The sequence below is a fragment of the Galeopterus variegatus genome, unplaced genomic scaffold (genome assembly GCF_000696425.1).
Source record: "Galeopterus variegatus unplaced genomic scaffold, G_variegatus-3.0.2 Scaffold1632, whole genome shotgun sequence".
NCBI lineage: Eukaryota > Metazoa > Chordata > Mammalia > Dermoptera > Cynocephalidae > Galeopterus > Galeopterus variegatus.
Window position 1 is genome coordinate 23,541 of NW_007727743.1, and position 25,970 is coordinate 49,510.

General features: G+C 36.2%; 1 protein-coding gene across 1 annotated transcript in view; it reads left to right on the plus strand.

The window, feature by feature from the left end:
- The window catches only part of ANKRD31 (ankyrin repeat domain 31), a 95,844-nt gene that overhangs the window by 12,531 nt on the left and 57,343 nt on the right, over positions 1-25,970 (plus strand). Inside the window, exons 6-8 of the mRNA XM_008578110.1 lie at positions 2,879-3,034; positions 16,718-16,860; positions 20,492-20,636. Coding sequence (XP_008576332.1) covers positions 2,879-3,034; positions 16,718-16,860; positions 20,492-20,636 — 444 coding nt within the window. The remainder of the gene's footprint in view (positions 1-2,878; positions 3,035-16,717; positions 16,861-20,491; positions 20,637-25,970) is intronic.

Genomic DNA, 25,970 nt, shown 5'->3' on the forward strand with positions numbered 1-25,970 from the left:
TGGTAAAAAATGAAATGTTTTCTCTCCGTAAGATCAGGAATAAGACAGGTATGTCTGCTCTTACCACTTCTGTTGAACATTGCACTGGAGGTTCTTGCCAGTGCAATCAGGAAGAAAAATGAATAAAAGGCATCCATGTTGGAAGGGAAGAAGTAAAGCTGTCTTGAGTCACAAGCAACATAATCATCTGTGTAGAAAATCTGATAGAATCTACAATAAAAGCTACTATAGTTTGCAAAGTTGTAGGATACAAGATCAATATACACACATTAATAATATATTCTAGCAACAAAAAGTATAGAATTGAAATTTGAAAACCAGTACCATAGCATAAAAAAAATGAAATATTTAGGAATAAATCTTGCAAAAGATGTAAAAGATAGATACACTGAAACATACAAAACATTACTCAGAGAAACCAGAGAAAATTTGATGGAGAGAAATGGAGAGATACATCTTGTCATTTCAAAGACTCCGTATTATTAAGATGACATTTCTACTCAAATTTATTTACGGATTTTATACAATCCCATTCGAAATTTCTGGAGTGTTTTTTTTTTTTTGTAGAAATTCACAAACTGGTTCTAAAATTCATATGGAAATGCAAAGGACCTAGAATAGCCAAACAACCCTGAAAAAGAAAAACTGGAGGGTTAATACTGCCTGATTTTAAGAATTATATATAGCTATAATAATCAAAACAATAAGGCTGGCCAGTTAGCTCAGTTAGTTACAGTGCAGCCTTATAACACCACGGTCAAGGGTTTGGATCCCCTTACTGGCCAGTCACCAAAAAAAAAAAAAAAAAAAAAAGGAAAAGAAAAGAAAATGTACAAAACATCATGATGTTGGCATCAAGATAGGGAAATACATCAGTGGAACGAATGGAGCCCAGAAATAAACCCATGCACATATGGACATCTGAGTTTTGACAAAGGCATGAAGGCAATATGGTGGAGAGCAATTGGATATCCATATGTCACAACATGTTATTGAGTATATTTTTTTTTTAAGAGTGTTGAATTTTGTTTTGGCTAGCAAGTTACTTGAAGATTAACTTAATCTTTTCAACACTTTTTAAAAAACCTTGTTAGGGAGGTCCAGTATAGCCTTTACTTTACAACTAGTTTAACCCTGCTACTAAGACTTGACCCTTCAGAGGTCTCCTAAATATGCTGGTTGTTCAACAAGGTCTCTCTACCGAGACTGGTGGGAATGTGAATGCCTCCCAGCCCTGTATGAGCTCTGGCAATTGTCAATTTACAGTTTCTCAGTAGTTGTTCTTGCCCAGCCTTGTGGAAACTCACCCTTATACAGGAGCCAGCTTAGTGTTCAGATAACAGCTCAAGGATCCCCTTATATAGATTTCTGGTGCTTTTTCTCTATTCTCTCATCCCTGGCACCCTGCCCTGCAAATTCTAGCCACCCCAGGCTCCCCAAACTCTAATCTGTGTCTCCTCAAGTTAGCAGAATCACCTTGCTCTGCTTGGTCCCTTCTCATCCCTGGCACCCTGCCCTGCAAATTCTAGCCACCCCAGACTCCCCAAACTCTAATCTGTGTCTCCTCAAGTTAGCAGAATCACCTTGCTCTGCTTGGTCCCCCCACTACCTCTTGTGCTGTACTCTGGAAAGTACCTCCAGACAAGAAGCCAGGTAATTAAGGCTCACTTCATTTGTTTCTCTTCACTCAAGGGGTCACAGATCTGAACTGCCTCTTTGAAAATAGGACCCACCCCCAAATATATTTTGTTTAGTTTTCTAGTTGTTTACAGTGAGAGTGCAAGTCACAGCAGTTAGTCATGAGTGCAAGTGAATGTCTTCCACAACTTAGTTTTCATTACATTTTTTTCCTTGTTTCTTAATTTGTTATTTTTTAATAAATTACATAATTATAATAGCAAGTATAGCTGGCATAGACAGATTTGGAAGTAAAGACTACTTATTCTTGATATGTATACAATTTATCTGGTAGGAGAAGAATGCTTTGTAGTTTGGGTTACAGGAAGGTAAGTTCAAATGTTCAGCAACTTGGTTTGTTTTACTGTGGGACTAAATGGAGTCAAATAAAAGGCAAAGCTGTTAAATTATGGTCTATTAATAAAGCTGCTACAATACACAGTTATCTTTGTGAGGTTTTAGGATGGGACAGGTTAACTAGATCAAAATTGGAAAAGTTGTTATCAAAGCTATCCCAAAATTCAGGAAATCCAAATGAGTGTTACTCCCAAAATTGACATTATTTGGGGCATCTAAATGAGGAATTTCAATATTTCAGTGGAGAATTAATACTTCGTAGGCGTCATCTACAAAATTATTTTAATTGTGCATTTCCTGGCTAGGGAAATCAAAGCTATTGCACAGATCGAGGCCATGGTTCTTTATTTAGTTTTATGACAATTATTTTTAGCAAAGAAAGAAAATTTAGCATTCCTTTTTTGGGTCTTGCTAGGGTTAGTGTTTGTATCTTCTTTTTATGTCTCTGAGATTTTCTCCTCATGGTTTTATAAGACATTTGGTATTATAATATTTTATTAGGTTTGATAATATATGATTTTAGATTGAAATAATCCTTTTCACTAGAATTTTTAAGAAAATAGTCTGTTAGCCTCCTATATGCACCTTTCATAGGGTTTCAATCAACATACACTGCTTCTTATGATTTATAATTTACAACAAACATTTTTAAACATTTTTAAATGACATTTGTCTCTTTCCCCTTTTTGTATGTAGATAACATTATATTATAGTTAGGTTAATGGATGTAATACTCTTTCAATGATATAATGTACCAGAGTGTTGACTGGATTTATCCTGTTACCTATATTCCTCCTGATTTTCAAATAAGGATTTTCTTCTTTTCTTCATTCTCTCATTTCAGAAAAAATGAAGATGAATAAAATATCTCTTTCTAGCATTAACCGGAGAAACAGTTTTGGAGAGAACTTACTGTATAAGGCTGCTCTGTACAATGATGCTGATCTTGTTCATCATTGTATAAAAAAAGGTGGAAATGTTAATCAGCTAAGTTATGCTGGTAAGTTAGGGTTACCACCCATGGTTATCTTGAGAGTGGTGTGTAGTTTCAGCTTAATCAGTCCCATGAAAGTATAGCAAAGTTGGCCTAAGGCAAGTCTCAAACAAAGCTTTCAGGTAATTTTCCTGCTTAAGTAGCTCTTCATTATTATCTCCAGAGAAGAGGGCAAGGTGAGGGGGGTGAATGGCAGAAGAGCATTATATTTCTCCGTTAAAGATTATGCCAGTTGGACCATGTGCAGTGGCATCACACAGAAGGATAGTTCCTGGGGCTGGCTTTATGTGGTCATTGTTACTATGCGATTCAACCTTGAATGGAGGAGAGATGAGGTCAAAAGTTGCAAGATGATGATACGGTGAGCTACAGGGGAAAATTCATGGTAAAATGCTCTCTGTCTACCCACTGAGTTCAGGAGTAGCTCTACATACACCCAACTTTGACTTTATGGATTTCCCAAGAATATCTTAACATTTCTTTTCATTAGCCTTTTTTTTCTCCCATGCCAGTGTTAACATCTTCAGTGACTATTCCTTGGGTGTCTTCATTCAATTAATATACAACTTTTCCTCATTGCCTCAGGCACTTTTGTGACCTTCATGAATTCTTCATCCTTACCGTATTTACCAGGCTTTTTGAACTCTCTTGTTCTCTACTTTTCCTTCTCGTTTTGCATCTTAGTTCTATCTTTATTTTTGGCTGCCAGTGCCACAGAATTACAGAGAGCAGTGTTTCCACAGTGTTGTCTGCAAACCATTTTCATCAGGATTACCTGCAATGTTTGTTTAAGATGCAACCATCGCTTCAGTATCCAAAACACATGCACACACATGCGTGCACACACACACACACACAATCAAAATGTGTAGGTTAAAACCTGGAAATCTATTTTAACAAATACCCCCAGGTGAATTTATTCTCACTAAAGTTCACAAGTACTGGCAAGATGTGTATGACCTCCATGTAACATGTATCAGTTCAATGTAGCAAGCTTTGACAGCATGCACCCTATGTGTCAGATGCTGTGAAAGAAAAAGATTAATAATTTTTACTATGAAGGCTTAAATATATTTGTTTTATGATATAATCTAAATTTTAAAAAGCTAAGAGCCATGTGAGAATTGAACAAAATATTGTAATAATAGACCAATGGTCTTTTCATAGGTAACATTTTCATTTTATAAGTTCTTATTTATATTTTATGATATCCTTATCTTTGATTAAAAAACCAATTGCAATAATTCTTTACCTATCAAAAAACAAAGGTGACGATCAGGAAATAGGCTGAAAAAAATTCTGAATACTCAAAATAGGTCTCATAAAGCCTTTTTACTAAAACCTTCTCAGGCTAATGCCTTGAGCTTTATTTTACACAGAATTCTATCTGATACCTATGCTTATAATACATTAGAACTGAAAAGAGGTTGGCACAGGCCACGATATTGATAATGGCAAGAAGTTTAAGGCAATTACAAGATGAAAAACAGATAATATAAAAAATGGGAGGCAAAATTGTTGAGGACTAAGGAATGTAGAAGAGAGTGCACTTAATGCCTCTGTGTTAATTGCCGCAGTAGAGCAATAATGAATACTATGATCTCGAAACTTTTTAAAACTTAATTTAATTTTTTACATTGACAGACTAAATTGTATGTATTTTCCATGTAGAATATGATGTTTTAAAGTATATGTAAATTGCGGAATGTTTAAATCTAGCTAATTAAATGCATTTAAATGCATTAAATAGCTAATTAATTATATGCATTACCTCACATAGTTATCATTTTTTATGGTGAGAACACTTTCCATCCACTCTCTGAGCATATTTTAAGAATACAATATATTATTAACTATAGTCACCATATTATACAATAGATGTCTTGAACTTACTCCTCCTATCTAACTATATCCTTTGACCAATATCTCCTCAGCCCTACTCCCCCCAAACCACCCCACCTCCTGGTAACCACCACTCCACTCTCTGCTTCTATGTTATCAACTTTTTTTAGATCCACATGTGAGGGAGATTGTGTGGTATTTGTCTTTCTGTGCCTGGCTTATTTCACTTAACACGATGTCCTCCAGGTTCATCCATGTTATTACAAGTGATAGGATTTCATTCTTTTTATGGCTGAATAGTATTCCATTGTGTATATATATTACATTTTCTTTATCCATTCACCCACTGATGGATACCTAGGTTGAGTCCATATCTCAGCTATTGTGAATAGTGCTGCAGTAAATGTGGGGGTACAGATATCTCTTCAATATGCTAATTTCCTTTCCTTTGGATAAATACCCAGGAGTGGGATTGCTGGGTCATATGGTAGTTCTACTGTTAATTTTTTGAGGAACCTCTGTACTGTATTCCTAATAGGTGTACTAATTCACAGTCCTACCAACAGTGTACAAGAGTTCCTTTTTCTCCATATTTTCACCAACCCCTATCTTTTGTCTTTTTGATTATAGCCGTTCTAACAGGTGTAAGGTGATATCTCATTGTGGTTTTAATTTGCATGTCCCTGAAAATTAGTGATGTTGGGCATTTTTTCTTATACCTTTTGGCCATTTGCATATCTTCTTTTGAGAAATGCCTATTCAGGTCCTTTATCCATTTCTTAATTGTGATTTGTTTTCTTGCTATTGAGTTCTTTAGTCTTTTTAAAAATGTATTAAATTATATTCTCTTCGCAGTAAATTTATAATTTATTCACTTTTAAGACATAAATTTTTAAAAAGTTGCTTAAGGGGCCGGCCCAGTGGCGCACTAGGTAGAGTGCGGCGCTTGGGAGCGTGGCAGCACTCCCGCCAAGCGTTCGGATCCCATATAGAGACCGGTCTGCTCACTGGTTGAGCGCAGTGCGGGCGCGACACCGAGGGTTGCGATCCCGTGACCAGTTACGAAAAAAGACAAAAAAGGAAAAAAAAAAAAAAGTTGCTTAAGGATCTCCCAACTTGCAGATTTGGGAGATGATAAAAGATATGTAATATGTATTTCAACTTTGGCCCCAACCCATGCTGAGATGAGCCCAGCATCAGAACCACGCAGCTAGAGGTGGCCCTTCCCCACTCCTTGGACCCAGGAAGGGAGCGCCAGCCAGCTTGCCCCAACCTATGCCAAGGTGAGTCCAGCAGCAGAACCACATGGCTAGAAGTGGCCCCTCCCTCCTCCCTGGACCTGGAGGGCAGCACCAGCCCATGGAGTCTGACCCACCAAGGTGAGCCCAGCAGAACCACATGGCTCTAGGGGCTCGTTCTACAACCACAGATTCTGGAACAGGACCCAAGGTGGTTTAGCATAACCACCACAACATCTACTGTCAAGCAAAAATAATTCACCACCACAGTAGCAACCAGAGCCTCTTCACAGCCAACCTCAGTGTAATAGAAGAAGCAAACCCTCTATGAAATGACCAAACATCAACAAAAAAATACTAGAAGTACAAACAAACAAGAAGAAATGACACCACCAAAAGAATGCAGTAGCTCTCCAAAGTCAGACTCCGTGGAACAGGGAATCCTTGAAATGTCTGAAAAAGAATTTCAAGCAATGATTTTAAGAAAGCTGGAAGAAATAAAGGAAGACTCAATTAGAGAACACAATGAAACAAGAAAAAAATCCAGAATATGAAGGAGGAAATCTACAAAGAGATTAATACCTTTAAAAAGAGTGTAGCAGAACTTCTAGAAATGAAAGATTCACTCAATGAAATTAAAAACACAGCTGAGAGCTTGAACAGCAGGCTAGAGCAAGCAGAAGAAAGAATTTCAGAGCTAGAAGATGGTCTTTTTGAAATAATTCAGGCAGACAAAAAAGAGGAAAAAAGAATTAAAATAATGAGGAAAATCTAAGAGAGAGAGCAGACAACATGAAGCACTCTAACATCTGAATCATGGGTATTCCTGAAGGGGAGGAAAGAGGAAAAGGTATTGAAAACCTATTCAAGGGGCTGGCCCGGTGGCGCACTGGAGAGTGCGCCACTTGGGAGCACGGTGGCGCTCCCGCCGAGGGTTCGGATCCCATGTGGAGACCGGTTCCTGCTCACTGGCTGAGCGCGGTGCGGGCGCGACACCAAGGGTTGCGATCCCGTTACCGGTCCCTGGTGCGGGCGCGACACCGAGGGTTGTGATCCCGTTACCGGTCAGTAAAAAAGACAAAAAGGAAAAAAAAAAACCTATTCAAGGGAGTAGTGAGAGAAAACTTCCCAGGTGTAGAGCAAGATACAGACCTTCAGATCCAGGAAGCTCAAAGGTCCCCAAACAGATTCAATTTGAAAAGATCCTCCCCAAGACACATTATAGTTAAATTTGCAAAGCTTAAAGACAAAGAGAATTCTACAAGCAGCAAGAGAAAAGCATCAGATCACTTATGGGGAACCCCCATCAAACTAACAGTAGACTTCTCAGCTGAAACCCTACAGACCAGAAGAAAGTGGAATGATATATTCAAAATACTAAAAGAAAAAAGTTGCCAGCCAAGAATTCTTTACCCAGCCAGGGTCTCCTTCAGAAAGGAGGGAAAAATAGTGTATTTCCCAGACAAACAAAATTTGTGGGAATTCACCACCACATGACCAGACCTGCAAGAAATTCTCAAGGGAGTCATTCATCTGGAATCTGAGTAATGGTGACCACTATCACAAATACACAAGAAAGAGCAAAACCCACCATTAAAACAAAAATGCCAGCAAGAAAAAGAATGAACCTAATTCATCCCACCTTAAATTTGCAGTTAACATTGAAGAAGAGAAATAAAAAGGGAAATAATGATCAAAAGATATTTAAACCATCTAAACAAGAAGCAATTAAATGACAGGAATTAAGTAACACTTGTCAATAACTACCCTATATGTGAATGGACTAAACTCCCCATTCAAAAGACAAAGACTGACTGATTGGATTAAAAAGCTAGGACCCCCCCCAAAAAAAGCTAGACCCAAGTATATGCTGTCTTCAAGAAACCCACCTCAAATGTAGAGACACACATAGAGTAAAAGTGAAGGGATGGAAAAAGATATACCATGCAAATGGAAACCAAAAATGAGCAGGAGTAGCTATTATATCAGACTTTAAACCAAAAAAACATTAAAAAAGACAATGAAGGTCACTCTATAATGATACAGGGATCTATTCAGCTAGAAGACATAACAATCATAAGCATGTATGCACCCAATACAGGAGCACCCAGATATATAAAGCAAACACTCTTAGACCTAAAGAAAGAAATAGAACCTATTACCTTAATAATGGGTGTTCTGAACACCCCTCTCTCTGTATGGGACAGATCTTCCAGGCCACAAGTCAACAAAGAGACACAGGATTTTATCTACACCCTAGACCAACTGGACTTGGCAGATATAAACAGAACATTTCACCCAACAACTAAAGAATATACTGTCTTCTCATCAGCTCATGGTACATTCTCCAAGATAGACCACATATTACATCACAAATCTAGTCTCAGCAAATTTTAAAGAACTGAAATCATTCCAACTGTCTTTTCAGACCACAAGGGACTAAAATTGGAAATAAACAATAAGCAAAACTCTGGAAGCTATACAAATACATAGAAACTAAATAATAGGCTCCTGAATGACCTATGGGTCCAAGACAAAATTAAACAGGAAATCAAAAAATTTCTAGAAACTAATGAAAATAAAGATACATCATACCAAAACCTGTGGGATACTGCAAAAGCAGTACTAAGAGGCAAATATATTGCAATGAATGCTTTTATCAAAAGAATGGAAAGACTCCAAATAAATGACCTAACACTACACCTCAAAAAACTTGAAAAACAACAACAATCCAAACCTAAATATAGTAGGTGGAAAGAAATAATTAAAATCAGAGCAGAACTAAATAAAATAGAGACCCCCTAAACAGTAGAAAAGATCAACAAAACAAAAAGTTTTTCAAGAAGATAAATAAAATAGACAAACCATTAGCTAGGTTAACAAAAAAAGGAAGAGAGAAGACCCAAATAACAAAAATCAGAAATGAAAAGGGAGACATTACAGCTGATACCACAGAAATACAAAGAATCATTAGAGACTATTATAAACAACTGTAAGACAACAAATATGAAAATCTAGAAGATATGGAAAAGTTTCTAGACACATACAAACTACCAAGACTGAACCAAGAAGAGATAGAAAACCTGAACAGACCAATAACAAGCAAGGAGATTGAAGTGGTAATTAGCAAACTTCCAACAAAGAAAAGTCTGGGTCTGGATGGTTTTACAACGGAATTCTATCAAACTTTTAAAGAGGGGTTAATACAAATTTTCCTCTAACTATTCCAAACAATTGAAACAGATGCTACTCTCCCAAACTCATTCTATGAGGCCAACATAACTCTAATACCAAAACCAGATAAAGACACAACAAAAAAAGAAAATTATAGGCCAATATCATTGATGAATCTAGATGCTAAAATCCTCAACAAAATATTAGCAATCAGAATACAGCAACATATTAAAAAAATTATACACTATGATCAAGTATCAAGTGGGATTCATCCCAGGGATGCAAGGACGGTTCAACATATGAAAGTCAATAAATGTGATACATCACATCAACAAACTCAAGGACAAAGACCGTATGATTATCTCAATAGATGCTGAAAAAGCATTTGGCAAAATTCAGCATTGCTTCATGATAAAGACTCTCAACAAATTAGATATAGAAGGAAAATATCTCAATATAATAAAAGCCATTTATGTCAAGCCCATCACCAGGATCATTCTGAGTGGGGAAAAACTGAAGACCTTTCCCTTAAGAAGAGGAACAAGACAAGGATGCCCACTCTCACCACTTCTATTTAACATAGTACTGGAGGTACTAGCCAGAGCCATCAGGCAAGAGAAAGAAAGGGAATCCAGATTGGAAAAGATGAAGTCAAACCCTATTTAAAGATGACATGATACTATATATAGAAAAACCTTAAGACTATCGTAAAACTCCTAGAGTTGGTTAATAACTTCAATAATGTTGCAGGGTACAAAATAAATGCCCCCACATCAATAGCATTTATATACTCAAATAATGAATTAACAGAAAGAGAAATAAAGAAAGCCAGCCCATTTATAATTGTCACACAAAAAATAAGATACCTAGGGATCAACGTAACCAAGGAGGTGAAAGACCTCTACAGTGAAAACTACCAGCCACTTCTGAAAGAAATTAAAGAAGACACTAGAAGATGGAAAGACATTCCATGCTCTTGGATTGGAAGAATTAACATTGTGAAAATGTCTGTTCTACCCCAAATGATCTACATATTCAATGCAATCCCCATCAAAATACCAATGACTTCTTCACAGAAATGGAAAAAACAATTTTACCTTTCATATGGAACAGCAAAAGATTCCAAATAGCCAAAACAATCCTGAGCAAAAAAAATAAAGCCAGAGGCATAAAACTACCTGTCTTCAAATTATACTACAAAGCTATTGTAACCAAAACAGCATGGTACTGGTATAAAAATAGACATTCAGACTAGTGGAGTAGAGTTGAGAGATCTCAGAAATCACCCCTCAGGCTTATAGCCATCTGATATTGGACAAAGGCAACAAAAATCTACATTGGGGAAAGACTGTCTCTTCAACAAACGGTGCTGGGAAAACTGGATCTCCATATGCAGAAGAATGAAACTAGATATGCATCTGTCACCATACACTAAAATCAACTCAAAATGGATTAAAGACTTAAGTATAAGACCTGAAACTGTAAAATTACTAAGGGAAAATATAGGCACTTTATGATCATGAGCCAGAAAGCACAAGCAGCAAAAGAAAAAGTAAACAAATGGGACTGTATCAAACTGAAAAGCTTTTGCACAGCAAAGGAAACAATCAACAGAGTGACACAACAGCCTACAGAGTGGGAGAAAATTTTTGCTAACTATGTATCTGACGAGGGATTAATACCCAGAATATACATAGAACTTAAGCAAAAAACCAAATAACCTAATTAAAAATGGGCAAAGGAACTGAAAAGACATTCTTCAAAGGAAGACATACAAATGGCCAACAGATACATGAAAAAGTGCTCAACATCGCTAGTCATCGGGGAAATGCAAATTAAAACTACATTGAGATACCACCTCACCCCAGTTAGACTGGCTATAATCAAAAAGATGGTGAATAACAAATGCTGGCAAGGGTGTGGAGAGAAGGGAACACTCCTACACTGTTGGTGGGACTGTAAAGTAGTACAACCACTATGTAAAAACAGTATGGAGGTTTCTCAAACAACTACAGATAGATCTTCCATACAATCCAGCAATCCATCTTCTGGGTATATACCGAGAGGAATGGAAATCATCATGTTGAAGGGATACCTGCACTCCCATGTTCATCACAGCTTGGTTTGCAATAGCCAAGATATGGCACCGACCTAAATGTCCATGGATGGATGATTGGATAAGGGAACTGTGGTATAAAGACACCATGGAATACTACTCTGCCATAAAAAAAGAATGAAATACTCCCATTTGCAACAACATGGATGAACCTGGAGAAACTTATGTTGAGTGAAATGAGCAAAGCACAGAGGGATAAATACTTCATGTGCTCCCTCATATGTGGGAGCTAAAAGAGAAAGAAGGAAGGAAAGAAAGACCACAGTAGTGCATTGGTCTTACAGAGGGAGGGAATATTCCTAGGGCTACAAAGTGGAAAAGGGGGGAAAAGGGGAGGTGGAGAGAGGTTGGGGGAGAATTGGGTGGGGACACAGAGTACAAAAGTAATTTCTGGTAATGGGTATGCTGCCAGTATGAATCCGGCCCTCATATCATGGGCACAAGGGGTGACAATTAGCTTTGTATCTCATGAATATTCATAATAAAAAAATAAAAATAAATAAATAAATAAAAATTACTATAAAAATGTATTTCAACTTTATTTAATATTGGAGGAGGGGTTTTACAACACAGAAGGAGTAACCCTTAATGGAAGGGGAACTCTTTGTTACATTTGATTTCTTTCTGCAATCTGTAACCACTTCTGTGTTCTGCAGTGGCTCTCTCTGCAGAATAAAGTTCCTTCTGGCTTTATAATGACTCTGGGAATTTCTTTCAACCCTGAGAATGATACTGTTTATCATTGGGTCATCCTTGCTGAGATCTCAAAGCAGCATTCATTTATAAGCACCCCTTATCTTACCCCCTCCCCATCCTTTACTTTGGATTACTCATATATACCTTGTCTTCTTCAGGAATTTTCTTCAGTGACTTTAAAATATGAGTATGAGACTGGCTTTTCCTTGGAAGCCATACATTTGCTTTACATTGACCTTATCTTTCAGTCATTCTGGGCTCAGGGAAAAGAAAATAGTATTTCACTGTGGTTACTTTCTTATTCGTATGTAGCCTTTTTTGTCTCCCTTAGGAAACTACTTTTTATTGTAGCTTTAGCAAAACCTAAATAAGGAAAGGAAGTTTCCTAGGAGGAAAATTACCATCACATTCAATAACTTTTGCATTTCTGATACTTCATTTTTTATCACGTCTTACTTGGACCTATGCCAGATAATCAAGTTAACCAGTGTACATTATTGATAAGTAAATTCCCACTAGTCCACAGGTTTTAGAACCTAAGCAGCAATGAATTCATACTTTCTATAAGAAACATACTTTCTGTAAGAAAGTATGGGGGAAATAATTTTTATATATATAAATTTTAAAATAGTTTGCATATGGGTTGTTTTCCAAAAGTTCACAAATGATCTGTTTGTTTGAAAATTTTAATGGAAGTATAAAAAATTCAAACATACAAAAAAGTTGAAAGAATTTTACAGTAAATATTCATATACCTAATACCTAGATTCTATGTATTTGTTTTATCACATACCTATTCATCCCTATTCATCTATAAATACCTCTATCCATCCATTAATTCATCTTTATGTTGATTCATTTCAAAGAAAGTTGTAGACATCAGTAAATTTTACCACTAAACATCTCAGCATGAATACTATTAACTAGAGTTTGGTAGTTTTCTTTTGAGGTAAAATTTTCATACGGTGTAATGCAATCTTAAACGTGCCATTTGATGAATTTTGACAAATATATCACCCCAGAAGGTTCCCTCATGCCTCTTCCCAGTCATTCCCCACTCCCTCTCTCTAGAAGCCACTACTGTTCTGATATTTTTCACCATAGATTAGTTTTGCCTCTTCAGTTTTTCACCATATTTCAGCATTAAGCATTATGTTAGCTGTAGGTTGTTGTGTGTGCTCTTTATCAGATTGAGGAATCTATTTCTAATTTGCTGAGAGCTTTTACAAGGAATGGATTCTGGCTTTAGTCCTATGCTTTTTTGCATCTATTGAAATCGCCATATAATTGTTCTCCCTTATTTTGCAAATATGGTGAATTATATTGATTTATTTTCAAATGTTAGACAAACTTTGCATTCTTGGAATAAACTTTACTCAGTCATGATCTATCCTTTTAGTGTATTGCTGGATTCTATTTGCTGTAATATTTTGTTAAGGATTTTTGCATCTACATTCATGAGTAATATTGGACTCTAATTTTTTTGTTTTGGTTTTGGTAATGCTTTTGTCTAGTTTTGGTATCAGAATTTGCTAATATATTGTTAAGGATTTTTTAAATCTATGTTCATAATTTGTACTGGTCTATAGTTTTCTTGTAATGTCTTTGGTTTTGGTATCAGGGTTATGATACCTTATAAAATGAGTTAAAAGTGTTCTCTCTTCTGTGAGGATACTTCAAAAAGTTCATGGAAAGATTTGTATTATCTTTTAATTCTATTTTTTGAGGAACTTTTTGATGTACCCTCATATTTTCTAAAGGAGTTTGTATACGACTGAAGCTTTATCTTTTTAAATGTTTGACAGAATTTAGAGTGCAACTATCTGGAGCTATAATTTTCTTTGTGGGAATGTTTTGATAGGAAATTCAAATTCATTAATAGGTGTGGGCTATTCTGATTTTTTGTTTTATCTTACGTCAGACATGGTAAATTGCATTTTTCAATTGTATTAATTTTACTTATTTTCAGAGAATTAACTTTTGACTTCTTTAGTTTTTTTCTATTATTTATTTTATATTTATTGATTTCTGCTCTCTGCCTTCTACTTATTTTTTTTTTTTTCACCTATCTTCTTAAGGTGAGAAATTAGGTCACTGATTTTGTAACTTTTCCCTTAATATAAGTGTATAAAGCTTTAAATTTCCCCCTATGTTCTGCTTTAGCTGCATCCCACAGATTTTGATATGTTTTATTTTCATTATTATTCAGTTTGAAATATTTTTGATTTCTTTTATGATCTCTTCCTCGATCCAGTGACTATATTAGAAGTTATTTAATTTTTAAATATTTGAGGATTATCTAGATATCTTTCTGTTATTGATTTCTAATCTGACTATGAAGGATAATAGTCAAAGGATACAGTTTCTATGATTTTGATCCTTTTACATTTCTTGAGAGTTGATTTATTGCCTAGTATATGATGAATTTCCCACCTGCACTTGAATGTTTATTCTTTAGTTGTTGGATATAATGTTCCATAAATATCAGTTAGATGAAGATGTTTTTTTTTTTTTTGTCTTTTTTTTTGTCTTTTTTTCGTGACCGGCAACGAATCTCAACCCTCAGTGTCGCGCCCGTACCGGACCGGGACCGGCAACGGGATCGCAACCCTCGGTGTTGCCCCCACTCCTCGCTCAGCCAGTGAGCGGCCGGTCCGTATGCGGGATCCTAACCCTCGGCGGGAGCGCTGCCGCACTTTCCAAGCGGCGCACTGCAGCAGTGCACCACCGGGCCGGCCCTAGATGAAGATGTTAATGATGTTGTTCAGATCATCTGTGTCTTTATTGATTTTTTTGTCTAGTTGATTTGTCATTTCCTTAGAGAGGTGCTAAAATATTCACAACTATCATTGTGGAATTACCTATTTCTCCATTTAATTCTGTCAATTTTTGCTCCTTGTATTTTGAAGCTCTGTTATTAGGTGTATACACAGTTGTGATTGTCATGTCTTTTGATAAATCGACTCTTTTATCATTACAAAATGTCTGTGTTGCCAGTAATACACTTTATCTTAAAGTCTACTATATATGATATCAATATAGACATGCTATCCTTCTTATGTTGATTGCTTATTTGCTCTTTCTTTTTCTATCCTTTTATTTTCAACCTGTCTTTTTATTTAAAATATGTTTCTTATAGACAGCATATAGTTTTGCTTTTTTAATCCATTCTGTCAATCTCTGTCTTTTGATTGGAAATTGGAGTGAATAGTCAATTTACATTTAATATAAATGGTTGGACTTAGGACTACCATTTTACTAATTGTTTCCTGTGTACCTAATCCGTTTGTTTTTTCTTTCTTTGTCTTTATATTACTTTTTTTTATTTTTTAGTGTTTACTCTAGGGATTAAGTATATACCTCTAATATTGCACAGTCTTCATAGACTTAATATTATAATATTTCATATAAAACATAAGAACATTTAATATAGGTCCATTTAGTCCTCCTCATTCTTTGTGCTATAGCTATCACATATATCACACCTACATACAAGTACCAAAAATTGTTACAATTTTTGCTTTAAATAGCCATATACTTATTAAGGAAATTTATAGGAAAAAAAACTCTATTAACTATATACTTACCATTTTTTGGTGCTCTTCATTTCTTTCTCAAGACTTTATAATTAATACTATAGAAGAAACTCTTTCTATAATATTTTATGGCAGTGGTTCTCAACTGGGGTGATTTTGTTCCCCGGGATACATTTGGCAGTCTTTGGAAACATTTTCAGTTGTTACAACTGGAATAGGAGGCACCTATCATCTGGTGGGTTGAGGTTAGGGAAATTGCTAACCATTCTACAATGCTCAGAACAACAAAGAATCATCCAGCCCAAAATGTCAGTGCTGATACTGAGAAACCCTGGTTTAAGGAGGATGTTCTGAAAAGAGCTAGTGAAATACAATTTTAACATGCAACTTTTAGGTTTTCTTACATCTATTTTCTGATTTATTGGAATTTAATATTTATAAGTTATACTGTTGTCTCTGGCTAATGAAGAAAAAGGGTATTTATATGGATGACTGGTTTTCTTAGAGCAGTTTGTGATTTGTTAGTTGAACTACTACAAATAGCTTTTTGCAAACAAGGAGAAAAGAAATATACACTTTTGAACTGACAGATATGTAGTTCTGCCAGATGAGTTACTTTAGTGGAAGTACCTTGAACTAGAAATAAAGCTTTCTTGCCGCTTCTCTGTAGAAAAATAGCCTGCAGCCAACATTCTCTATCAGTTGATAATGACCCCTGTACAGCCTTTTTATTTGGGGAGGTCAGGAATACTTTCATATTTTTTTTAGAACAGAGTTGAGGGATAGGAATTTGATTTGTACCTCAGATATACTGAATCCAACAAATAACACAGGATGCTTTCATGGTGATATTATCTAGTTAAAATATTTGGGGGCTGGCTGGTTAGCTCAGTTGGTTAGAGGGTCTCCTTGTAACACCAAGGTCAAGAGTTTGGAACTCTGCACCGGCTGGACACAGAAAAAAAAAATATATATGTAAAATTAAAATAAACAATCAAGAGTTAAGAGTTCTTTTTTTTAAGGACAAACACAAAACATTATTAAGGTGCTAAATATAAACAAATGCCATTTTCTTTTTGTGTAATAGGTTGGACAGCACTTCATGAAGCTAGTGTAGGAGGATTTTATAGGACAACAAGTGAACTAATAAAAGGTGGAGCAGATGTAAATATCAAAGGAATGTACCAGATTACTCCCCTACATGATGCTGTGATGAACAGACATTATAAGGTACTATGATGCTTTTGTAGAGCAAATACTATATTCTGCAAATATTAAATATTTCTGGGACAAAGCAATAGAAAAACAGCAATTTTAGTTTCAGTTCATTCTGCTAATGACTACTCAGAATTTGTGACAAAATTGTACTATGTGATTGGTTTGTTGTGCCTAGTATGGTAGATACCAATTTACATATTACTTTTAATAACTACACAGAGCATTTTTTGATTATACACAGTCATTATGTGTCTTAAGTAGTTTTAAGCTACAACAGTTCTTCCTATATTTTATATAGGAAGGGTTTTTTTTATGTCTCCCATTTGTTACAGAAACTGGGTTATTGGTTCATTAGAATTTCCCACATTCTGAATTTGGCTAATTTTATTTTTGTGGTGGTGTTTAGCTTGTTTCTTCCCCTATTTTCTGTAAATGGTTATGTTTAAATGTAAAATCTATTTAGAGACCACTGTCTGGGTGCTAGGTGTGCTCATTGCCAATGGATGTTGCTTTTAGGCATTTTCAGTGAAATACACATTTTAGAAAACAAAAGTTCATACTATTTCCATTTTATACTTAATAGTATAGATTTATACTTAACTTTGGTTTTATACTTGTGTCTTTTTTTTCTTATGCTAAACATTTGTTTCTTAATACATTAATTTAATTACTTATTTCTTCATTGTATAATATACTTACAATAGTACTACTAAAAATGTCAGTATTGCTATTAGCAAGAAAATTACTAATGAAGGTTTTTTGGTAGTTCTTTTTGTTCTCAGGGTATATCCCATTAGGGATGAATAGTCAAAATACTGTCTTTTTAGTACTTGAAAGAATTTTATTCTCTGTTCTACTGGCTTCTTATTTAAGGAAGTAAGCTGATTCTAGAAAGAGGAAGCACTTGATTAAAGGTGAAAATCCATGGCAAGCTTTAAGTAGCAGTGTATTTCCTTAAGGGACCTACTGTTTGAGCGAAATAAATTGGGATTGTGATTCCACTTACTGAAATTGCTTTGCTTGTTCCAATTAAGAACCTATGGTGGCTTTGAAATATGTAGTCAAATTCTTCAACATTCCTCCCTTCAAAAGATGGAGCCTGATTCCTCTCCTCAGGAGTGTGGGCTGGAGTTTTAGTGACTTGTTTCTAACAGACAGAATATGGCAAAAGTATGTGACTTCTAAGGCTAGGTTAACAGGCATTGTAGCTTCCTTCTAGATCTCTCTCTTGATTCATTAACCCTGAGGGAATCCAGATATCATATTGTGTGGACACCCAAGCAGCTCTATGGAGAGGTCCACATGACAATGAAACCTGGCTCCTGCCTGTAGCCATGTGAGTGAGCCATCTTAGAAACAGGTCCTTGAGCCCCAATCAAGCTTTTATATGATTATATCCCCTGTGAACATCTTGACTACAGCCTCATGAGAGAACTTCAGACAGAACCACTCACCTATACAGTCTCAGATTCCTGAAGCCACTAAGTTTTGGAGTAATATTTAAGGTAGCAATTTTTTAGGTAGCAAAAGCTAAGTAATGCAGAACCTAAGGGTAGGTTTAAAGCTGGGGGGCTTCAGAATTTAAAGCAGGCTTCAGAATTCTTAGTGTCAGGCTACAGAAGGAATTGATAAGTGTGGATAGTTGGTGAAGTAGACTATCCATTGTATAAAACAGGCTGCCAAAGTAACATATTCACTCCCTTGGGATCACTAATCTGGATTTCCAGAAGAGGAAGGCCTTTTCCCTTCCTCCATTCCTCTTTATGTGGATAGTTGGTGAAGTAGACTATCCATTGTATAAAACAGGCTGCCAAAGTAACATATTCACTCCATTGGGATCACTAATCTGGATTTCCAGAAGAGGAAGGCCTTTTCCCTTCCTCCATTCCTCTTTCTCCTTGATCCTGAGTCCCTCTTACACTGCATGGTTTATTATTGACACAAAATCTCCAGAGATAAATGCCACAGCCCTTTTCCTGAAAAGAAATCAATGCATTATGTATTTTCTTTGCTTAACAAAATGTGAATATCCAGGCATAAATCCTTTATCTTCCTATACATAGGTTGTGCTTGAATATGAATTATAGATTTAATTGTATCTAGTGTTATTTTCAACTTACCTATCTAGCATTAAATTACCACAATAAAGTAGTTTGAAAAGCAGAATAATCATATTGCTTAGCCTTAAATAATTTTTTAAGGATTTTGCTTATATTGTCCCTGCATGTCATATGGCATTTTTGTCTCCTAGACATGTTATAGCTTTTCCAATCAGATTGTGTCCTCTGTTGTTCTCAACGACTTATACTTTCAAAGTAATAGTTTTTTGTGCCATTTGTATGATGTGTGGACCATTTGACCATAAAGTCTTGAAGTGATGAAAGCAATGGGAGTGAATAGAGAAATATTGGCAGAGCTTGGCGTTCGCCATAGTGTTTCCAGTACCAGTCTCTTTAGTAAATCATGTTGGTTTGTGTATTTCATTTATGAGAGCTGTTAGAAGTGCTATTACTGTCACCCTTTTCACTACATATAGCACATGTGTGCATCTGATGATGCCATTATGTCAAATAAGATAAATATTGTCTGTATATAGGCTGAACAAAGAGAAACTTATGCTTTTACTTTGCACTGATACTGTGCACCCTTTTTTCCTTCATAAATGAAGGTGCAAGGGCTTATGACTTTTTTTTAAGGCAAAAGATAAAAGTTAGAAACATGTCAAATATTAGGTATAGATCAAATCTATCAAGCCACTGTAAACTAACTTCTAGTTTACAGGAAACACAGAAAATAATGGAATAAGTTAAATGTCTCCAGAAAGAAATAATCAGTATATCCAGAATGTGGGACATTCTGCAAGCAAAATTGGCCTGGACTCTATCAAAAGTCAATACTTGAAGAAAAAATAGTAGCAGGACAAATGTGAACCAAGATTGGATCCTGATTCTTTCAAAATAGCTATAACATATGTTTGTGGAGCGGTTTGGGAAGTATAAGTGTGGACTAGATATTGGATGATATTATAGAATTTATAGTTAATAGCCTAAGTGTGGTAATGATATTATGGTTGGGTAAGAGTATGGTCTTAGGAGATGTACACTTAGGTATTTAGGGATGAAGTGTCATTGTATTTACAACTTATTTTCAAATATTTTAGCATTTTTATGTATATATGTATATATTCAAACATTTACATACATATAGAGATGTATGCATATATGTGTGGGGGTGGGGAAACAAATATTAATTCTTGGCTCCAGGTGAAGGGTATATTGGTATTCATTGTATTGTTCTTTCAGCTTTTTTGTGTGTGTTTGAAAGTTTTAAAATATAAGGTATGGAGGAAAAAAACTGTTATAATACATTCATTTTAAAACAGATTTATTAGCTCAGTTGGTTAGAGTGTGGTGTTATAAACAGATTAATAGATATATAATTCATATACTATAAAATTCACCCATTTGAAGTATACGATTCAATTGTTTTTGGTATGTCAAAGGACAAAATTACAACAAATTTAAACCTCTCAATTGTGTTGTCAAAAGAAGTATTTGATGTTAACTTAGAGTTGTATGCTAGCACATATTTACAGTAGTATACCCTTTGTCTGGGCTCCCTTACATGAACAATCTTTTCCTAGGTGGCAAAGTTACTTCTTTTGAATGGAGCCAATCCATTATCTAAAAATGACAATGGAAAGTGTGCTTTGGATGAGGCCCAGGATTTATGTATGAAGCGTCTCCTTGAGAGATATGTTCCTAAACATAAAAAATGTCTCACATCAGGTAAGATTAAACTGCCTTGTTATAGCTGTTCATCATGTTTGTATAGAATTACGGAAATTTAATTTAGAAATATAGAAATTAAATTTATTTTCCCCATAAGTTTTGAGAAAATACATTTGGTGGAGTTTTTGCTCCATTCTGTTTTTAAAAAATAATTAATTAATTAATTTTTATTTTAACTTCTCAATATACAATGTAGTTGATATTCATGTCCCTTTATCCTTCCTCTTTCCCCTCTCCCTCCCCCTGTCTACACCATATCTGATCACTTGTCTTAAGTTCAAGGAATTGTTGTGATTGTTGTGTCTTCTTTCCCCTACTGTTTATTTCTTTGTATATATACTTACTTGTTTTTAGCCCCCACAAATAAATGAGAACATGTGGTATTTCTCTTTCTGTGCCTGACTTGTTTCACTTAATATAATTTTCTCTAAGTCCATTCATGTTGTTGTAAATGGCAGTATTTCATTCTTTTTTATAGCAGAGTAGTATTCCATTCTTCTTGGCTCAATTTTGATAGTTTATATGTGTCCAGAAATTTTCCCACTTCCTCCAGATTTTCAAATTTTTTGGCATATAGTTGTTTATAATAGTCTCTAATGATTCCTTGTATTTCTGAGGTATAAGTTATAATATCACCATTTTCATTTCTAATTTTTGTTATTTGGGTCTTCTCTCTTCTCTCTTAGCCTTGCTAAAGGTTTGTCAATTTTATTTATCTTTTAAAAAAACCAACTTTTTGTTTCATTGATCTTTTGTATCATTTTTTGGGTTTCTATTTCTTATAGTTCTGCTCTGTCTTAATTATTTCTTTCTGGCTACTAACTTTGGGTTTGGATTGTTCTTGTTTTTCTAGTTCTTTAATTTGAAGTGTTAGGTTGTTTACTTGCCATCTTTCCATTCTTAAGAAGTAAGCATTTAATGCAATAAATTTCCCCCTTAATACTGCTTTTGCAGTATCCCACAGGTTTTGGTATGATGTATCTTTATTTTCACTAGTTTCAATAAATTTTTTGATTTCCTGTTTAATTTCTTCTTGGACCCATATGTCATTAAGTAGAATGTTGTTTAATTTCCATGTGTTTGTATAGTTTCCAGAATTTCATGTGTTGTTGATTTCTAGTTTTAATCCATTGTGGTCTGAGAAAACACATGGAATAATTCCAATTCTTTTGAATTTTTTGTTGGACATGACTTGTAACCAACATGTGGTCTATCATAGAGAATGTTCCATGTCCTATGAGAAGAATGAATATTCTGAGGTTGTTGGATGGAATGTTCTGTAGATATCTTCAAAGTCCAATTGGTCTAAAGTATTGTTTAGATCTTGTGTTTCTCTATAGATTTTTTGCCCAGATGATCTGTCCAATGTTGAGAGTGGGGTGTTCAGGTCCCCTGTTACTATGGTTTTAGTGTCTATCTCATTCTTTAGGTCTAATAGTGTTTGCTTTATAAATCTGGCTGCTCCAATGTTCGGTGCGTATGTATTTGATTATGTCTTCTTGATGGATAGATCCTTTTATCATTATAAAGTGGCCTTCTTCACTTCTTTTTATGGTTTTTAGTTTAAAGTCTATTTTATCTGATATAAGAATAGCTACTCCAGCTCGTTTTTCATTTCTATTTGCAGGGTATACCTTTTTCCATCCTTTCACTCTTTGTCTATGTGTCTTTACAGGTCAAGTGAGTCTCTTGAAAGCAGCATATTTTTGGGTCTGTCTTTTTAATCTAGTCAGTCAGTCTGTGTCTTTTGAGTGGGGAATTTAATCCTTTTGTATTTAGAGTTATTATTGAAAGGTGTTGATTTATTCCTAGCATTTTATTGCTTTTTGGTTAGATGTCTTAAGTATCTTTTGTTACTTTCTTTCTGATTTTCTGTTTGTCGTCTGTTTGTTGGTTTCTTGGGGTGACAGATCAACTATTTTTTCTCTTTATTGTTAGCCTTTTGTTTTATTGGTGGGTTTTGTTCTTTCTTGAGTATTAATGGTAGTGATGGTTATTTTTCAGCTATCAAACCCAGTACTCCCTTGAGAATTTCTTGTAAGGCTGGTCGTGTGGTAGAGAACTCCTGCAGTTTTTGTTTGTCTGAGAAATATACTATTTGTCCTTCATTTTGGAAGGATAGCCTTGCTGGGTAAAGTATTCTTGGCTGACAATATTTGTCTTTTAGCATTTTGAATATGTCATCCCATTCTTTTCTGGCTTTTAGGGTTTCCGATGAAAAGTCTGATGTTAGTTTGATTGGGGCTCCCTTATAAGTGACTTGCCACTTCTCTCTTGCAGCTTTTAAGATTCTCTCGTTGTCTTCGAGTTTTGCTGGTCTGACTATAACATGTCTTAGAGAGGACCTTTTTGGGTTAAATGTGTTTGGGGACCTTTGGGTCTCCTGAATTTGAAGATCTGTGACTTCCCCTATACCTGGGAAGTTTGCTGCTATTATTTCATTGAATATGTTTTCAATGCCATTTCTTTTTTCCTCCCCTTCTGGAATACCCGTGATTCTAATATTTGAGTGCTTAAGGTTGTCTGTTACTACTCTTAGATTTGTTTCAATTTTTTAAATTCTTTTTTCTTTTGGTTTGCCTGTGTTAATTCAAACAGCCCATCTTCAAGGTCAGAAATTCCCTCTTCTGCTTGTTCTAGCCTGCTGGTTAAACTCTCTGTTATGTTTTTTATTTCATTGAATGAATCCTTCAGCTCCATAAGCTCTGCTACATTCTTTTTCAGGGCATTAATTTCTTTGTACTTTTCTTCTTTCAGGTCTTGTATATTTTTTCTCATTTCATTGTGTTGTCTAATTGAGTTTTGTTGTATCTCATTTAGTTTCCTTAGAACTGTTGCTCAAAGTTCCTTGTCAGTCATTTCAAAAATTTCTTCTTCTATAGGATCTAGAGCTTGAGAGTTTATTTTCCTTTGGTGGTGTCATACTTCCTTGATTTTTCATATTTCTGGTATCTTTCCTTTGGTGTTTAGTCATTGTGGCAGGGACTATTGCAGTCCACACATTCCACCCTGATGTCTGGCCTGGATCCTGCAGGGATTGCCAATTCTGCGCAGCGTGAACTGGCTTGGGCTGGGGGTCCCATGGCACCTGCCTGTTCCAGCACAGCTGGCTACAGGCATGTGGGCCTGGTGTCTCTTGGGCCTCACTGAATGGCAGGGACTGGCCTGGGCTGGGGTCCCATGACATGGCGCCTTCCTGTTCTGGCATGGCTGGCTCGGAGCATGTGGGCGTGGTGGCTCTCAGGCCTCCTTGGGTGGCAGGGACTGGCCTGGACTGGGGAGTCCCGTGGCACCTGCCTGTTCCAGTGCAGCTGTCTTGGGGCGTGTGGGCCCAGCAGCTCTCGCTTCTCTGGGTGGTGGGGACTGGCCTGGGCTGGGGGTCCCCTGGCGTGCAGCGCCTGCCTGTTCTGGCATGGCTGTCTAGGGCCGTGTGGGCCTGGCGGCTCTTGGGCCTTTCTCTGCTCCATTCTTTTAATAAAGCACATTGACTTGTTTGCAAATGCACATAATGGAAGGTAGAGGTCTAAAAGAAAAAAGAAAGGTAATAGTTTTCCCCAGGTTGTGCACAGTGAACAGTTTAGAAACCTTTTATAGAGTTTTGTGTTTTTCCCCTGCAATCCTTGACTGAAAAACATGATGCAATGTAAATTATATTTGGTTGTATACTTTTCAGTGAATATGGCCAGGATTGTTTATATCCATTTCCTAAGAATCTTTTCTTATGGCTATACTTTTTCCCTCTGATCCATTACACTGTTAAAATTGAACTGCAAAAGAATTTGATCTGTAGTTATCAATGAAAAATATGATATAAAAACAATTTAAATACATGGCATATTCTTTATATTCTCTTTAATGCATCTGTTAAAGTTTTTGGTAACATCACAACATTTTCTGGTCAAAACCCTGCAATAGCACTCCCTTTAATCTAGAAGAAAAGCCAGTATCATTACAATGACCTGTAAGTTCCTGTATCAGCTGGCCACCCTACTGGTTAACCCCTTCTACCACTTTCTACCTCCATTATTTAGCTTCAGTCACAACTGGCCTCCTTGCTGTTCCTCAGACATGCCTCCCTCACCTCTTTCAAGTCTTAGTTCAAATGTCACCTTCTGAATTAGACATAGACTACCCTATTTAATACTGTGATTCCCCCCTTCCTACCTTTCCTACATTAGTTATGTATCGCCATATAACAATTACTCTAATATTTTGCAGCTTAAAACAACAAGCGTGTATTATCTGGTACAGTTTCCAAGGGTCAGGAATTTGGGGGCAGTTTAGGTGAGTGGTTTTGGATTGGGGTCTCTCACAGGTTGCAGTCATCTCAAGGCTCAGCTAGGGCAGGAAAATCCACTTTCATGCTCACTCACATGATTGTTGGCAGGCCTCAATTCCTTGCTGATTGTTGGCTGGAGGCTTCAGTTACTTGCCACATGAGCTTCTCCATAGGGCTGCTGACAACCTGGCCGCTAGCTCAGAGCAAGTGATGTAAGAAAGAGAAAATGTACCCAAGACAAAAGCAGATCTTTCATAACCTAATCTTGGAAGTGATAACCATCACTTTTGCCATGTTCTGTTTGTTAGAAGTGAGTCACTCAGTCTGGCTCACTGCCAAGATAAGCAGAATTAAGCTCTACCTCTTGAAGGGAGGAGTATCAAAAAATTTATGGAGGTATTTTTATGGGGGCCGGCCCGGTGGCGCACTGCTACAGTGCGCCTCTTGGGAGCGTGGTGGCACTCCCGCCGAGGGTTCGGATCCCACATACAGACCAGTTCCCGCTCACTGGTTGAGCGAGGTGTGAGAGCAACACCGAGGGTTGCGATCCCGTTGCCAGTCCCGGTCCGGTACAGGCGCGACACTGAGGGTTGCGATCCATTGCTGGACACGAAAAAAGACAAAAAGGAAAATAAATAAATAAATAAATAAATTTATGGAGGTATTTTTAGAACCACTATACTCAACCTGACCCCTCTTACCTTGCTCTACTTAGCCTTTTCCCATAGCACTCACTTATCACCTTCTAACATATCAGACAATTGCCTTATTTTTTTTTTCCTTTAAATTTTTATTTTGTCAATATACAATGTGGTTGATTATTATGGCCCATCACCGAAACCTTCCTCCCTCTTCCCTCTCCGCCCTCCCACCCAAGAATGTCCTTTCCATTTGCTTGTTGTAACAACTTCAAAAAAATTGTAGTTGTTATATCTTCTGCCCCCCCCCAGTTTTTTTTTTTTGTGTGTGTGTGTGTGAGTGAATATATTTATTTATTTTTAGCTCCCACCAATAAGTGAGAACATGTGGTATTTCTTTTTCTCTGCCTGACT